Genomic DNA, 19,167 nt, shown 5'->3' on the forward strand with positions numbered 1-19,167 from the left:
GCTTAATAAATAATAGTTTAAACAGCAGTTTTCTTGACTGTTCTAAAATGAATAAAGCTTTATGTTAGTTAGCCTATGGCTATCAACCTCGTTTAGAAGTTTTGACTAATTTCGTACGGGGAAAATTGATTGCTAAGTGCCACATACCTTCGTGTGTCAATAATGCATAAAATTTGACACCAAGCAAACTAACGCGTATGAATTATAAATGATTACTATCGTTTAAAAGCGAGGTTCGGCAATGCATCAAAATTGTTAGAAATATAGCAAAAATATTTTCATAGCAGTTTTCGTGAATCTTTTTTTTAAATAAAGTTTTATGATATTTAGTCTATGGTCTTAAAACTTAGGTCCTTCAATTAACAAGAACTTGAACTAAGTTCGTCCGTTTCTAAGAAAGAAAGACGAGCTCACCACTTAAAAGAAAGACGAGCTCATCACTTGAAAGAAAGACGAGCTCATCAGTTATTAAGAACTTGGTAGTTCCTATTAACTGATCACCTCGTTAAAAATGTGTTCAATGTTTTTATCATAACGTTATGTTGCTAAGAAAAACTCGATTTGAATACCTACCACGATTAAGGTATTCAAATGTTATTTCAATGTCAAAATATTAGGGGTAATATAAAAACTTACGTTGTTAAACAAGAAACTAATTTAAAAAATTTAATAAAACTTACTAATTGCTTTTCTTTCTTGCAAGTTGCCTTTGTTCCTTTTCACTTGTGTAGTCTTTTTCTATAGCTATTAATTTATGATTTAAAAGGTAAAAATCAGAGTTTCACTGAGTTTCACCTAATGAAATCATTTTTAAAATACGCGTCATAATTATGTAGAAACTTCCCTAAAAAAAGGAAAATTAATTTGGTTTTAACATAAGACAATTTTATTAACATATTAACATAATGTAAAAATACGTAAAAGAAGTAGCAATAGATAAATTCTTACGAGTCGAAAAATTTAACTACCTTAACTAAAACATATTTTTCTAACATAATGTTTCCTTTATCTTTGCAATGTTAAGAAATCTATATCGGACCTGCATATGGAATGCCATTTCAAATATTGAATCATATGACCCTAGATCATGTAATAGGATTCTTCTTCAATGAAAATTCTAAATGATCATTTCATTTTACATTTTTTTATTTTAAATTAATCAAATAAATAAATAAAATAAAACAAAAAGAAGAGGAAAGACAGTTACTTTTGTGGGACCTTCAAAAAAATCTGATATTTATAATAAATAAATCTAGGCTAGAAATTATTCTAATAAATAACTCTAGTCTAGGATTAATCTTATAAACAACTCTAGTCTAGTAATTAATGTAATAAATAACTCTACTCTAGTAATTAATGTCATAAATGACTCTAGTCTAGAAACTAATCTAATAGATAACTCTAGTCTAGGATTAATCTAATAAATAAATCTAGTCCTGAAATTAATCAAATAAATAACTCTAGTCTAGTAACTAATCTAATAAATAACTCTAGTCTAGGATAAATCTAATAAATAACTCTAGTCTTGAAATTAATCTAATAAATAACTCTTGTCTTGAAATTAATCCGATAAATAACTCTAGTCTTGAAATTATCTAATAATTAACTCTCTAAAATTAGAGAACTGAAATTACTAAAACAGTTTATTACAAACTACAAACTATTTTCGCTTATTTAAATGTCATTAAAACACTTTAGGTGAAATCTTTACATTACAGTATAGTTAGTATAAAAAGCTACTTTTTACATTCTTAAAATATTGTTTCTAACTTTATCTTTAATTTTTTTATGTCCTCTTTTTTCCAAAATAGGAAAGTTTTTAATTGCTAGCAACACCTCGTGCAATTGAGGTATCCTTTTCTGTAATAAATGAGCTCGAAAAGCTTTATTAATTGCATCATTTTCCTCCTCAGTCCATGTTTCCCATGTCTTTTTCTATAAATTAATAAACATATTTTAATAAGTTGCAATTTTTAAAAAAGTTTACAAACTTGAAAACTATTTTCATAACACTACATTTAAACCAGTTATGATAGCAATTAATACCTTTTTAATAGGTTTTAGCATGTCCTCACAGTTATTATTTGGTGTGTACTGTTTTCTTTTTTCTATAGAAACACATTTATCAAATAAAATAAGAAAACAGAGTATTGCAGCATAAAGTGTTTTTATTCCTTAACACTTTAGCCATGTAAAAACAATTGAAAATTTTTATTGTTAAATATTACCATTAACTATTACCTGACTGTTTACCCATTGAAGCACTAACAACATGAGAGTTATTTTCTAAAACTCTATTATTTTCTTTAAGAACATCATCAATCTTCTTGCTCTTTACAGATTTCCCATCATCAATAGCTACAAGAACTTTTGCTACTTTGGTCAGCTCTATGGTAGCGTCTTCCTTTCTATACCAATTCATGTGAACATCTTTAGTATGACCAAAATGATTTGTAAGCCATGTTAATTCAGCATCATTCATATCTAATAGCTGCATCATTGTTGCCAAAAGTTTGCGTGTTCTTGTAGGTGTTATAAGTCTTGGCTTTTGAAGATTTGAAACACTCTTAGTTATGCTTTGAAGAGTATCCCAACCTTTTAAATAAAATTCACCGTACGCAAAAACATAAGGGTTACTATCATGAGCCTCTAGATACAACCTATGTTTTACAATTAACCTTATGGCCTCTATCATTTCACTGGTAAAAAGTATAGGCACCAAAGCATTTTTGCTTTTCCCTTTTTTATTTTTCCCTTCAATATAGCAAACCTGCATACGATCAGCAAGAATTTTTTCTACAGGGTCATCAAGATTGTCAATATCGGTTCGCCTTTTCCATCTACCATCCTCGACACCTTGCCACTGCAAAAGTTTTAATTTTGATACTTCTCCACCACGTCTAGCATTAAAAGTTAGTACTCGTGTCAAAGTTAATTTAGCAAGTTGTTTAACATCTTTATTTGAAAAACTAGAAGACTCAATGCGATAAACACAGTCTCTCATTTCATCCAAAATGTGTTTCCTTAAAATCATTATATCACCCTCCAACGGCAGTTCTTCAGGCTGATTAGCTTTATCAGATTCATAAGTTGACCTTGCATTTCCTGCCATAACTTGCCAGTCACTATCATATAACTCTAAAAAGTTTTTTATTTTTTTGATTTTAATACTACAGTTTTCTCTCAAAGCAAGTGCTCTTACAGTAAGTGCTAGATTGCGTAAACAAAATCCTGCCTTTAGAAAAGTATTTGGTTTCCCAATATCTCTAGGGCCATTATATTCAGAAAGAATTTTGACTGCTGAAGTAATAAGATCAAAATTTTCCGGTAACACCAACAAACTAGCAACAGCATTTTCTTGCATATCATTCCTTCGAAATATTTGCAAGATCCGAGCAAGGCAACACAAAGAATACCTAATATCATGATATCTATCTTTTTGTTTTTTTTTGCATCTCAACAGCAGCGTACATTAATAATGAATTGTCATTACGGATAAAAAGGTGAAGATCGTCCCGCTTCATTTTTGATAGTATGAGCTCATGCACTTCACCAAACTTCTTATCACCTACAGCAACACCAAGCATAGCTCGGCTTGAAGATAAATTTTTATTTGAAGTTATTTCCAAAAATTTTGGTTTACAGTTTTTAGCATGTTTGTAAAGAGTTTTAGCATTAAACATTCCATGACAGTTTATACAAGGTACAAGCTCCATTACTTTGGCTGATGACTCTCTGACAACAAAAAGATTATTTTGATTATCTTTAAGAAGATTTATATTAGCTAGGTAATCCCCTTGCCTGGTAATTAGTTTCAAAGCATGAGACCTTTCTTTACTTCTTGATGGGTGTGATAGAGCTTCCTTAACATCATCTTCTGATTTATGAATATTCATAAAATGCCGAGGAGGATTCCAAACACGTTTTTTACAATATAAACAAAAGTGCATTTTATGACCACTTTTTCTTTTTGGAATACCTAAAATTATTTTTAAAATTTTATTCTATTGTAATTACCCTAACACAAATAATTTAAGAGTGAAATGAATTTGAAGTTAATAAATATCTTTATTTTTTTACAATTAAATTATCAATTAAACTATTAACCATTAAATTATTAATCAATTATTAAACTTATAACAATTAAACTATTAAACAGTTATTAAAAAAACAATAAATTATTTACCAACAGCATCACCCTTACTTTTGCAGACAACTGCTTCAGTTAAATTTTCAATAGAGTTTACAATCTGCTCATAGTTATTTAATTTTGGTGTCATAGAACTGCTGACATCAGAATAGCTACAAGAAGCTTGGCAATCTTGCAGCATGGTGTTTATCTTTGGAATTTCTTTATGGATAGTTGATACACTGATATCACCCCTTTCTATTGAAACATTTGCTTCCTCATTTTCATCACTACTCCCATCACTACTTGAACTTAGGTTGCTTGGTTGATAATCGCCATCACTACTGTCATTCTAAAATAAGTTGATTAATGTAAACATAAAATCTTTGAAAAAAAATAAATTTATTATAACCTTTAACTTATATATTTATATATACACAATAAAGTTATTGTTATAAATTAAGAGGATGTAGAAATACATCATACATCAACCTCATCTACATCTTGCTCAACATCAACAAAACTCTAAATAAAGATAAAAAAAAACAACTTTTCATTGAATGAAAATGTAACAAAAATGTAAAATGTAAAATAACATGAAGTATTTACATTGATTGAATGTATTTCTAAGCCACTGTCTTCTTCAGCGCTGGTCTCAGCATTTTCGGTCTGAAATAGATATTGTAATGGAATTATAATTTATAAAAAACTGTTTGATAATAAAACTGGCATGTAATGGATTCATCAGTAACTTGTAAAATTAGGAGATACAAAAATCAAAAAACATACTTCATTTAATGGAGAAGCTGGAGTTTCTATTCTAGCCTAGATAATATATAAAAGATTTAACAGATTTTAGGATTTAAAAAATTTATTCAAATCTATATGCAAAAAAAAAAGATTTTAATATATTTATAACTTTAACAAATAATATTATTTAAAATTTTACTACTTTTGAAAAGTTTGAACACACCCTTAATTTTAATTGTAGGTAAAAACTTTATTTGGTGTTGAAGTAAGAAACTTCTAAAGTAACAACAAAAAGTAATATTTGTACAACATAAAAAGTTTTATTAATTAAATTCTGAAAACAAATTTATAACAAACTTACATTATTATCAACATGCCACCAATTTCTTGGTGTGGCAAAGATTTCTCAATAAGAAACTAAAATTATTATGTTAATATATTTTATCAGAGTCAAACAAATAAACAAAAAAAATTTATCATAATATTTAATTTTGAAATATTTACATCAAATTCACCATCAGAAAACATATTTTCAATATCCCTAAAATTATAAATATAGGCTAAACTTTAAAATGTTATATGTGTTTGTAAATTGTAAAATATCAAGGTTTATACCATAAGTTTATACCATCCTTTTTTAAAGGCATGTAAGAAAAATGAAACAAACATGCATATATATATATATATATATATATATATATATATATATATATATATATATATATTTATATATATATATATATATATATATATATATATATATATATCATTAAATTTCTAAACAAAATTGAATAAATTAAAAACTTTTGCTGAATTTTTATTTGAAAAAACCTCATATACGGCTTGTACAGGGCCTTTAAACTCTTCTGCACACTTAGTTAAATTCTAAAAATATAATTAACAACTATAAATCTATTATACAGACATTTTTATTAAATACAGGTCAAAAATTTTATTTCCCAGTCTGTATTAATAATACATAAAGTCAATTATATATAAATAAGTGTAAATAACTCATTGGTTTATTTAAATATTATTTTGTCTAAATGCTTAAGGTATATTAAAAAAAAAAATCATATTCCGTGTTTTTTAGATTTTTATTTAAATTATGCAAACTAATGTAATTGAACTAATTTAAATACTAAGTTAGGTAAACAAACTGGCGTGTTCTGGTCTTCTTCAATACTATTTTTAACATTCTCATCCTGAAATAAAAACATTTTTGTTTATATTTTTATAAACAATTTTATATGAGAAAAAAATTCTAAAGAAAATTTAACAAATTAAAACTGCAACTAAATTTTTTTTTAAACCTTATCTATGGCAAGTAGAGGGCCTTTAAACTCAGCAGGATATTTAAATAAATTCTAAAATTATAATTAACAACTATATATCTATTATGTAGGCATTCTGATTGTATACAGGTCTTAACTCTCATTACCCAGTCTGTGACAATAAAGTTGATTGTATATAAATAACTGTCAACAATCCATGGATTTGTGTAAATACTTAGGTGGTTAGGAATGTTCATAGAACTCCCCTATAATAATAATTAAAAAAAAAGAGTTTCTTATTAATTTTATTTTATTAAATGTTTAAAATAATGTCAATTATTATCTATACAAAGTTGCATCCTTTCAAGCCATTTGTCAAACATTTTTTTATACTCTTCTTTGGGTATACTTTGAAGTAGCTTTGTTGTGCAAGTTTTTTACTTTTGACATCAGTATCATTGTCAAGATTTTTTTTTATCAAGTCAAATAGCCAATAATCGGATGGAGCTAAGTCAGGTGAGTATGTTTGGTGGTGAATTATTGTAATTCCAGCTTGGTTTAGACAATTTGTGATGGTTTGAGTCAAATGAGGTCGAGTGTTATCATGGAGGAATTTGAAATTTTGAGAGCCTGTTTCAGGTCTTTTATTATTTATTTCGCATATAAGAGGTTTCAAACAACTTTTTATATAATATTCGCTAGCAACAGTGTCTTCCTTTTCAACATAACCCAAATGAACAACACTTGTTGTTTTGAAGATGCAGAACATGTTTTTCAGCTGAAATCTGTCGCATCTTACAATAGTTCTTGGACTTTCACCTTCACCGACCCAACTAGCCTTAGCCAACTTGTGTCCAACTTGTCTCAAATAAAACCACAACTTATACCCTGTAATAATATCACAAAGTCTCCATGGGCCGTTTCTGAAAAGGGCTAAATTCGCCTTACATGCTTCAAATCCATTCTTGCGATTTTGATCGATTAACTCGTGGGGTATCCAACACGATGTTAATTTTCTTTTTTTAAGTGCGCTGTTAATGATTTTGTTGATTGTAAAACAATTGATTGATGTCAGGGCTTCAATTATATCATGTGTTGCATGCGGATTTTCTTCAATAATGGCTATGGCTCACATACGTTTTATACTCTCAGCTGTATACATGGTTTAAGGGCACCTTGAGCAAGGATCATCTCTGAGAATCTCTCTACCATCTTTAAATAAAGTAGCCCACTTGGCAACTGTACTATATTTTGGAGCTTGGTCACCATGAACTAAAACCAATTCATCAGTTATGGCTTGTGCTGAAACCCTAAGCAGAGCATGGGTTTTAATATATCCTCGATATTCAAATTTTTCCATCTTTAATTTTTTATTTTAAACATATATAAAATTTAAATAACTTTTTTAATAAACATTCAAATTTTTCAACAAGTACCTAAAATGTAATAACTAAACACAGTTTAAAATGATATATAAATATTAAATTATTTCCTGTCTCATTGTATCTTTATAGATGAAGTTCTATGAACTTCTTTAACAACTTAAGTAAAATTTTGCCTAAATGCTTAAGGTATATTAAAAAAAAAAAAGTAATTATATTAATTTAAATACAAAATTAGGTAAACAAACTGGCATATTCTGGTCTTCTTCATTACTATTTTCAACATTATCATCCTGAAATAAAAACATATTTGAGTACATTTTTATAAACAATTTTATCTGAGAAATTTAACTGTTAATTAACTAAAATGCTGAAAATTTTAGTTGACTTAAAAGTCAATTATCTAATTATGGTGCATTGCATGGCATATAAAGAGAAATACTATATTTTATAAACTAAAATTGGCCAAGACTTAAACTGATTAACTTTTACATTCTTTAAAAATTCTATAAAGTTTAAATCCTTTATAAAAATATTTTAAACCTTCTAATAAAAAAATTATTTCCAAAACTTAAGTTAAAATGCATGTATTTAACATTTATTTAACAAATTATTAAAAAATAAAAAAATAATGATTATCATCATCAAAATAAATCATACCAGCAATTTTAAACTGTTAGCACATTTATTAGATCTATAAAATATAACAATTCATAACACATATCATAACTTTATGTCGAAGTATTTATGATTAACAATTATTTATATATAATATTTCTTTTTTTTTCATATAGAGAAATGGAAGGAACTATATATAAAATTATATTTAAATTACTCAAATAAAGGCTCCTTTAACATTTCAAACACTTCTTCGATGCTGGACTCTTTCAATGACATATTCTAAAATTCGAAAGCCACATGACTACAAAATAATTAAACATTAAGTTACTTATATATAGCTATAATGAATAATAAAGTTATATAGTCATCGTTAAACCATCATTAGAAATTTAATTTGAACTATGCTAATTTATCTTAAATTCCATATTTAAATTTTTTAAATTGTTGTGATTAAGTACTTGAAATAAATTAGATACCGTTACCATTGTTAATTCTTTTAATCTACCAATAATCTAAAAAGTTATAATTTATGTAAATCAAAACAAGAAAAATCATTATTTATAAGTGTATATGTATAAAATCATAATTACATATATAGAACCCTTGGAATAAGTAAAACTAATGTTGGCAAAAAATTGCCATCCTTAAAAAATATATATATATTTATATATAAATATATATATATATATATATATAAATATATATATATATATATAAATATGTACATATATATATATATATTATATATATATATATATATATATATATATATTTATAAATATATATATATATATATATATATATATATATATATATATATATATATATATATATATATATATATATAATACATATATATATATATATATATATATATATATATATATACATATATATATATATATATATATATATATATATATATATATATATATATCGAATAAGAAAATTGATTCGATATTCTATTAGAAAAAGACAAAAAAAAAAAATGTAACAAATACATACCATTGAAAAAAACAAAGTTAGTTGTTTTTTATCCTAAAATTTCAAAATCTTGAAGTTTCAAAAATATAAAGATACCTGAACACAAGTTAATCGCTCTTCTGGATCATTGCACCATCCTCTAACAATAGTTTCAACAAGATGTCTTGTGTCAGATTCCAAATATATTTTAGAAATAATATTTGTATCTGGTCTTTCTCCTTTTTCAAGAGCTTGAGTTAAAAAAATATCTTTATAAATAGAAAAGTGATTTTGCCATGGTGAGTCTAATCCTGACATAATTTCAAAAATAGATAATGACATGGCATAAACATCTGATTCTTTTGTAACAGTATTTACTGTATAGTTACAAATTTCAGGAGAAAGATAAGCTATTGTTAAACCAGCAAATCCAGCTTTTACCTTAGTCTTTGTTGCCATTGTTTCTTTCATTATAGCAAGGTCACAAAAATCAGTAAGTTTTATAACTATCCTACTTAAAGTGCCATGAACTAAAATATTTGCAGGCTTAAAATCATGATGCACAATGTTTAAGTCGTGCAAATATTTTAATCCATTAGCTGCTTGTAAGCAGTAGTCTAACCGTTCCATATAATTAAAATAGCTTTCTTCATTAAACAAATTTAATAGTTCTGGCAATGAATGGCATACTGTATTCTCTACTAGTACACAGCAGTAGTCAAAAAAAATTGCTAGAGGTCTAATACTAAAGCCAATATACGCAACAATATTTGGATGGTTAAGCTTTTTAAAACGATTAGACATAAGAAACATTTTTGATTTAGGGAATTGATGCTTATAAAGTTTACAAGCAACAACCTTCTTTTTATGAACAAATTTATAAACTTTTGCAAAAGAACCTTCGCCAATAAAAGCATCTTGAGGCATGTTTAGAGGTAGTTCTACGATAAATTCGTTGTTTTCTTGCTCAATCTGATTTAAGCCTTTGGATTTTAGAAAACTGAAGTTTGCCATTTTTAAAATTAATCAATAATAAATTGTAAGCGCATAAAAAACTAAACAAAGTAGTAAAAAAAGCGCAAAACTACCGGTAGCGAAAGAGTAAGATATGTAAGTCATTAAAGTATTTATTTTTATTTATAATTTATGTTTTTCATCGCTAAAATTAAATATATCATGCCTAATAATATTGATAACGAATAAATCTTACAGTTCCTTTAAGGGTTCAATAAAGATGGAATTTGCGAGAATTATGTGTAAGTGTAAAAAATACTAACACCAACTTATCGGCTCAATTTAGTTCGGACCACTGTGTGGATATAGAAACAATAATGATGCAAAATAAGTTAAAAAATTATCGAACCACTTGAATGAGCCGATAAAAAAAAAAGAGCCGATAAGGAGTCGCGTAAAGAAGTACGCGGTTCGGTAAGTTGGTAATAGTTCCTCCATACATACATACATACATACATACATACATACATACATACATACATACATACATACATACATACATACATACATACATACATACATACATACATACATACATACATACATACATACATACATACATACATACATACATACATACATACATACATACATTATTGATTACAGATGAAACTCATATATATTTTTTGAGAAGATAAATAAAAATTTACGCTCAGATAATTAGATAATGTGTTTTCTAAAGTGTAAACAATTACGCCCAATCTGAAATGTTAATTTTCTTTGAAAAGTACAACTTTAAAGTTTTTTAATATATTTTTATCTAAATTGTGTTTTTTTCTGAAGCTACTAAGATAGGCCTATAACAATTTCAGCAATAGAAAGAGTTAAAAATGCTGATTTATATGGAAATATATAAAAATAAACCAACCTAAAAAAAGTTCGTTTCTACGAACCGTAGCCATTATTAAATTTTAAAGTTTTTTAAATTACTACTGTGCTTGCGTATAATAACTTGTCGCTTCTGAACGACCGTGCAGTGCAATGTTTCTCTCGTCTAATAATGTTACGTCAAATAATTGCTTCGAATGTTTATGATTTTCTAGCGGGGACAGCTTGTTTAACATTCTTTTAAAAATTGACGAGTTATCATTAGAATCAATCTTTAGAATATCCCTCCCCACCAAGGAGTTGCAGAAATATTTAAACTCCAACGAATTCGTCGCATACTTGCAAACTTTTGATTTTCTTCCGCAGTAAATTTTGAACCATTTCGACTGATGGGTTTTTATTGAAATATTTTTATATGAAATTTATTGTTCTCTATGGCGCACCTTATCAAGGTAAGGTGCGCCATAGCGACTAATAAATTTACGAAGGACAAAAATGCAAGCTTCCGCCGTACAATCGGGAACCAAATCTAAATAAAGTAATAGTGTACTACAAAATTTAGCGACAAATATACATGTTTTAAAAATTACACAATTTTCATATATATTCTTTAACATAATTGGACCACAAGATCTACTCCTACGTATTATAGGCATAATCATTGTCAAGTTTAGATAGAGGTAAAGGCGGAGCATTAGGATAAGGAAAAGGTTTGCTATCGTATTTTCTGCATTTGTAACAGTCTCTAATTATGTTTTTAATTCGATTACGAGCTTTGGATAACCAAAACTTCGACCTTAATTCATTTAAAGTTTCCTTAACACCGCTATGTTTACTAAATGACTGGAAATGTATAACTATTAAATTTGTAATAAGAGAATTTTTTGGTAAATATATCGGGAATTTAGCATTTAAGGTAACGTTGCATTACTGAGTCGACCGTGACAACAAATTATTCCGTCGACTGAAAAAAAACTTAAATCTTTTATTAATTGCCTATAAGAATCTTTGAACATTTAATATTTCTTTGAATAAACTTAGTCCATAATGTCTCTGCGTATTCTAATTCAGAGGCTGTAGGTGTGGATAAATTATAAGTACATGTTTTCTTAATAATATTAACAAAGCGTAAAATAAAGGCTCTGACTTTAAGGAGACAATCATACGTTTGAAAAAATTTTAATATCAATGAATTTTAAATTAAAGCTAGAATGATCTGAATTTAATAATGTAACTGGTTTAGAAACACAATCTCCTTGACTATTTAAATTAAAGGAAGGCCATCAGGTATTTACTTTATATTAGAACTTGTATTATTGTAAATTTCCTTAAAATGTTAAAACTATTTCGAAATATTTTTGATTTGATTTTCATAACTCTAATTTACTATATAAGAAACTCGGGCCGTTAAACCAAATATCATTATTTTTAAAGGTATTAAGCTTATAACCACAAGATAAAATATCTGCGGGATTTCTTTCACTTTCAATTAAATTCTAAAACTTAATATAATATAAAGAACGAATTTTCTTAATCTTAGCCTAGGAATTGTATTTTTTACAAAAGGTGAAACTCTTGATTTGGAAGAAATTAGACAGGATTTCGTGAACCCTTCATTGCGACTTCATAAATAAATGCAGCACCTGTACGCTTTTATACTTGCATCGCTAAAGCCATATAATTCAAATTTAGTAAATTGAGTGTTATCTACGGATTTACTGTACCATCTAGGTATACTAATATAGGGAACCGAACTTAAGTCATTATTTCTTTCCATTCATTCAAAATATAATTTTTTTATAGGTGAACACCATCCTAACTTTAACTTGCAAATTGACTGGAATAAAATTGTACATCCTACAATAACAGGATTCATTAACCCTAAGGGATCATAAAAGCAAGCAATAAATTCAAGAATGCTACGTTTCGTAGGCTTGTCTGTTAAATATAATATATCCATAAATGAAAGGGTAAAAGTATCTTTAATTTTATTCCACTTGATACCAAGGACTTTGGCATTGTTGTTTGAAATAGAATTGCTTTTTAATATTAGGCTGCACAACTCCTTAGAATTGAATTCAAATTTTCGAAGGTTGAAGTTTCCTTCTTTTAAACATAATTTTGCTTTATTATAAAACTGAAGTCCTTCCGACACTAAGTAAAAACTTACATTAAAATTATCAACATGAAGTGATTGAAGTAATTTCTTGCTAAAATTAAAATTATTAGAAGCATAACGTTCAGCGTGTTTAATTAATGTAGCTGATAATAAAAAGGGAGAAGAGGTTACACCATTTAAACATTCATTTAACGTAGGACCGAATGCAAATGAACTTGCATCAAAAACAATGCGCATTTTAGAAGTTAATTTATCTTCTCGAATTTCCGGACGGTGAGGTAAATAATGAACGTCACCGATATTATTTTCAAAATTTGAAACTTTTTCAATTATACTCTTGGATAACTGATCCTTAATAATACTAATGTAAGATGAAAATAAATCGCCATCATTTGCAAATTTTTTCTCTAAAGCTTAAAATCTAGATTTACATAAATTATAGTTATCACATATTACTGGGTAATCTGTCTTAAATGGTAACTCAACTTCATACATGGTACCGTTAAATTAATTATTTTTTCTAAAGTTGTCGTAAACTATTACATCACTCTCAGTATTTTAGAATCATCCCATAGCAAATTAAATTCTTTTTTAATATTTTTATCATTATTTAACTCAGAGGCTACTTTTAAAACATGAGATTATAAAACAGTCGATTCATCTAATTGATTACTATTTAATATCATAGGTCCGATTATTAAACATCCAACCTTAGACTTAATTGCAACAGGTCCATTAACACCCTTGATAATTGAATTTTCCATAAATTTTCAATAAAAATTAGCGCCTATTAAAATATTAACTGAAAAATTTGCTTTAAATTTAATACTATCGGCTAGTTTTAAACAACTTAGGTGTTTATAATTATCACAAGCTAAATTAATATGTTGTCCGCTTAAAGGAGAGCATATATCTTTAACAAAACATTTAACATCAATAAAATATCCGTAAATAGTTTTTACAGAAATCTTAACTTTATCTAAGATCTCAGAAATACTACCGTGTCCTAAAGCATTAATGTTAATTTACTTACTTTCAATACGTTTTAAATTAAATTAAACACATTTCAGGAGTGATGTAGCTTAATTGCGAAATATTGTCAAATAAAAGTCTTCATGTAGCATATCTCGAATGTTGCTCATTTTTAACCGTAGCTAACGTTGTTTGTAATAAATGGTTTCTGTTGATTGAAAATAGATTTAGAAAAAAAAGAAAAGAAGTACTGAAGTCAATTCACTGTCAATTTGTTTTACTCGTGTTTTATTATTACAATCTGAATTATAACTTTTATCACTATCACAAATTGAAATATGAAGAAAACGGTTACATTTAACACACTTTAATTTAGAGGTACCTCTATTATGCTATTACCTTAACTTAGAGTGTACCTACACTTGTTACTTATATGTCTACTACGAAAACAACGGAAACAAGATTTCTTATTGATTAAAACCTTTTTCCTTGCAGCAATGTTTGTTACAACTTTGCACTGATGCGATTTATGATCATTGTTGCAAAATACACACAAAGGTAAGTAAGAATTATCTTGCTTGTAATTATTTATTTTCTTGTAATATTTATTAGAATTTTCACTGGAATGGAACGTACTAGCAGTAATTGGTGAAGTATTCGAGTCAGAAGAATTAACTTATTCACGTGCATTCATATTTTAATACATAAAATGTATCTTTAATATCCCATGTTCCATCTTCGTTAAGCTTACGATTTATTATTAAATGAAGTTCTTCAAGAAGCTTTTCTAATAAAATTGGAAAAAGTAAAGAGCCATATATTGAGGAATCAATGCCAATATTTCCTTGACTACGAATTTGAATTTTAACGTCATCTTAAAGGTTTCGTAACAAATTGATATTTTTAATATTGTTAACGCGTTCAAGTTTTAAAAGTTTTTTCATATAAAAAAGAAATTGTTAATTGTTTATTCAAAAATCACTGTTTTAGAATGTCTAATGCTATAATATAATTGTCATTATAAGCGACAGTTTATTAATTGCAGAATAATGTTGTCCATGCACCAAATTTCTTAGATGAGTCATTTTTTAAATGTTACTTAAATCTTTAATCCTATTAATTGAACAACCAAAATTTTCCTAAAACTGTTGCCAATTTTCCCAATTGCTATCAAATGCCTCAATTTTTAATGTAGTAAGTATAATTGTTTTATTAACTTTATGTGTTATTATAGAACTAGTATCATCATTAGACTTACAGAAAAATTTACTTAAATAATTGTTAATCTTTGCAGTTTCTAGCTTAAAACTTAGTGTAAAATCAACGGCTTAATCATTGTTAATTTGCTGCTCGTCTGCGTCGTCTATTAAAACTGATAATTCATTATCTAAAGTTTTAATTCTTTCGAATCTATCGTTTGCAGTGTCCCTTAAATTAATAAGTTTTGATAAATTTTCATTTTGATTGTCATCTTGCATCAAATCGTTTGCTTGATCAAATAATTTCTTTATTGAATTCATTCTTTATTTAACAGTCATTGTTCTTACTCTTCTTTTAGATGTAAGGACAGACATGTCGCAAATCTAATTTTATGAGATTTCTTATTATAAAGTATCTTTTAAAAAGGTAATTAGTTTTTGAATGTTTTTATAGCTTGTAATAAAATAATTACTTGTAAAGTAAGTAATCGATGAGTGCAACTTTAAAAAAAGTATATTTCAAAATAGTAGCTAATTTTTAAGCGACTGATAATCCTGATCTTTTGCAACGAACGAAATCTTTACGAAGAATTCCTTTAGTAATACTAAATCAAAAAATACATAAAATGTAATAATGAAATCTTAAGTAAATAATAAATAAATAATCATTAATCGCAATAAATTTAATAAATATAAAAAAAACACTTAGCAGTTTAATCTTGCCAATATCTTCTTAATCATGTTTTCCATAACAAGCATGATCTGTCCGTAAGACTAAATACTACGTAGGGCAAGTATTATCTTTAGAATAAAGGTGCAATTGGATTATTATACATATATTTCAGGATGGTCAATACAAATTACAATAATCCAAATAAACAAGAACAGAGTGCAAAAAAAAGAGCGTAACTGCAAAAAGAGAAGAAAAGAAAATTCAGTGCATGGCGCATTAGTTTAAATACTATAAACTCGCTGGCATGCGCAAGAAGCTAATCTGGCTGTAGGGTTATCGAACTAACGCAACACATAAATATTTTTTGGAAGTTTCTCTTCTCCTTTAAAACGAACACTTTCGGGGTAAGTCTTTTTGTTGTTTGTGCAGTATTCAAAATTTCCGAGCATATTGTCCTCTACAAAACAAAAGTATTTCTCGTCATCGATAACCAGAAGCGAATTTGTTTTATAGAGTTGGTTAACTTGTTTCTTACTTCTTTTCTTTGCCTTTAGTTGTTGTTCTATAGTGTATTTTAATGTATTTTCACGTTTTCTATATTTAATATATATATTTTTTTTTGACTGACGACCAATTGTCGATTGATCTAGATCGAATTTAAAACCTATTTTTCTCTGACTGACCCCTTTTCGATTGTTGACAAATCTCGTTAATTCGGCTTTCTTTTCTCTACACAAGGATGTTGGACGACCATGGTGTTTTCTATGAGCAAAGGATTGAACAGTTTCAAGTCTTTTTAAGTTATTATATATTGTACTAAGAGCAAATCTTTCCTTTTCAAAATGATATACAGTTTCTTTTTTTATTTTAGGCTTGTTTACAAAAAAATCATTTTGAGGTGCTTTCGAAAAGATTCTCGTTCAGCTGCATTTAATCTCATAACTTCCGCATCACCCGTTAAATTACAGAGTGAATTGACGTGTTTATGTGTAGTATACATCTAATATAAATCTATTCAAGATACTCAAGACTGGTTTCCTTTCTTCTGCGAGCTCCCTATGACTACCAATAAGTAATTCCATTCCAACTTTTTGTCTCTCTTGTAAAAAAAATTATTTTTGAAACAACTTGATAAATCAACGCTCATTGAAATACTTCACAAAGTGCATAAATTTACATGATGTTATAAACTATTTTATTTGGAACAATAAAGGAATATATCTTTAGGAACTTTAAATGTTTACATTATGTTATTGTCATACTTGATATTGTCTTAGTATATTTATTATATTATAAGTTGAAGTTATATACGACGGCTTCTTAAATACCTTCATTTTTTTTTTTTATTTACATATCTATACCTTTAATTTGTTATTTTAGAATGGTTTCTTAAAATAATACATAAGAAAGCAAAAAAAAATAGCGTTTTGCGTTCCAAATAAAAATCACACGCAATCGCATTTGACGCAATTTAAAACGTTTACTTACGGAAACGTAAACGCAATTTACGCATATAACCGCGTTTACGCACGCATTTAATACGCAGCTTACGCATATTAAATGCGTTTATAAGCGTAACTCAAACGCAACTTACGCGTATAAATGCGTTTGCGAACTTGACACAAACGCAACTTAACTAATCTATTATTATAAAAAATGTATCTTTTCAAGAAAACGTGAATTATTGAGAAGTTACTTTTTATATTTTAATTCAAAGAAATAATTTTTTATTTAAACCGTAGTGTCATTTTTAAGATTATTGTTATTATTGAATTTATTGCATTATATATTCATTTTATTTATGTGCTTTTCAAGTTCAAAAAATATATTATCTTTATATTATAAGTTTACATTTTACTATCTGAGTCCTCGTCGTCCGAAAAATCATTTAAACTTTAAAGAAGTTTTAAGTTTACTTTTACCAATGAGCGACTGATAATCAGATCAACATTCATGTTGCCTCGTCTCTTTTCACATACAAAACTAGAAGTACTAAAATATTTCTTTATAAAAGTTGCTGATAATGGAATATTTAGTAAGATAACAAATAGCTTTCGTAACATTGGTATTTTAGAATTTTCGAACCGAAAATCATAAGAAGGATACACATATATAGTATGTTCTTTCTCTTCGATTTGTTTAAAAAAGTAAAGTTTTTCTTTTTCGATTTCAAGTAAATAAAGTTGTAAACTAGGCTGCCGAGAATCAGGGCAATAGTTGTCATCTAGCATAAATCCGCTGAGCGAATCAGTTTGCTGATCATTTGAACTCAATCGTTCTTTCGCTTGTGTAAGCTCATATCCTGTTTGCAATTCTGAAGCACTTCGATAAATATTACGCTGCTTAAAGATTTTTATGAGCTGCGCAAGAAAACCGCGGTAGTTTCGATGTTGCCAATTCAATTTCAAGATCTTTAATTAGCTCAGCACTATGAAGATCGAATTTATTATCTCCGTTAAAGTCATAAGTGATGTTTACTTCCTCAGCTGTTTTGACTAACTGAATAATATTTGTAAAAGTCTTCCTTGATTCAGTTACTATCACTTCTAGAAGTTCATCAAAGATTCGAATTTCAATATTTAAGACTTCATCTTTGCATATTTTTAGCTGCTCATTATCTGCTTCTTCAACATTAATGGGCAACCTAATGGTTCAGCAATTAATAAACTTCATATGCACTATCACCACCTTTTGTCTCTTCCACTCTTTCTTCTTTAGACTTTTCAAATAATTGCTTAAACAGTCTAACAAGTGAGCTCCTTTCATCACATGTAATAGCTTTTAAATAAATATAACTTAAGTAATCAACAAATTCATTGTGTTTACAGTAATTAAAGCTATAAAATTTTTAATAAAATTTCCATTTATTGTTGATTTTTTGAAGATAAAGGTATTTATAATCTTTTCAACTCGAAATTTAATATTTTCTCCATTGTGACGTCAACTGTTCAATACCAACAATGATGATTTTTTTTTTTAAATCACTGTTCGTTAATGTTGCACCAACCGCAATAAAGTTCAATATTTCAGGAGATGTTCATATATCACTAAATAAAGTGACAACCAGGGAAATGTCTAATTTTTGTTAATTATGTTTGATAATTTTGCCATCGTTTCTGGTATCAAGTTTTCTCTAAAACCTTGACAAGGAAGTAGAACTTTTACTATTTTCCTCAAAAAAGAATTATTAAATGCATTAATTAAACAGTTGAATGTTATAAAGAACTTGATAGCGCTCTAAGA

The 19,167-nt window shown here is 27.3% G+C and overlaps 2 protein-coding genes across 2 annotated transcripts; both read right to left on the reverse strand.

The window, feature by feature from the left end:
- Window positions 1-1,743: 1,743 nt before the first annotated feature.
- LOC136081454 (uncharacterized) lies at window positions 1,744-3,364 on the reverse strand. The gene is made up of 3 exons (XM_065798768.1): window positions 2,242-3,364; window positions 2,047-2,108; window positions 1,744-1,935 (listed from the first exon to the last, which is right to left on the reverse strand). Exons 1-3 carry the CDS (start codon window positions 3,362-3,364, stop codon window positions 1,744-1,746), a joined length of 1,377 nt encoding a protein of 458 aa, XP_065654840.1.
- Window positions 3,365-8,448: 5,084 nt separating this feature from the next.
- On the reverse strand, window positions 8,449-10,153 carry LOC136081921 (RGS domain-containing serine/threonine-protein kinase A-like). The gene is made up of 2 exons (XM_065800352.1): window positions 9,237-10,153; window positions 8,449-8,668 (listed from the first exon to the last, which is right to left on the reverse strand). Exons 1-2 carry the CDS (start codon window positions 10,131-10,133, stop codon window positions 8,561-8,563), a joined length of 1,005 nt encoding a protein of 334 aa, XP_065656424.1. The 5' UTR covers window positions 10,134-10,153; the 3' UTR covers window positions 8,449-8,560.
- Between the last annotated feature and the right edge of the window lie 9,014 nt (window positions 10,154-19,167).

The sequence above is a fragment of the Hydra vulgaris genome, chromosome 06, assembly GCF_038396675.1.
Source record: "Hydra vulgaris chromosome 06, alternate assembly HydraT2T_AEP".
Lineage (NCBI taxonomy): Eukaryota > Metazoa > Cnidaria > Hydrozoa > Anthoathecata > Hydridae > Hydra > Hydra vulgaris.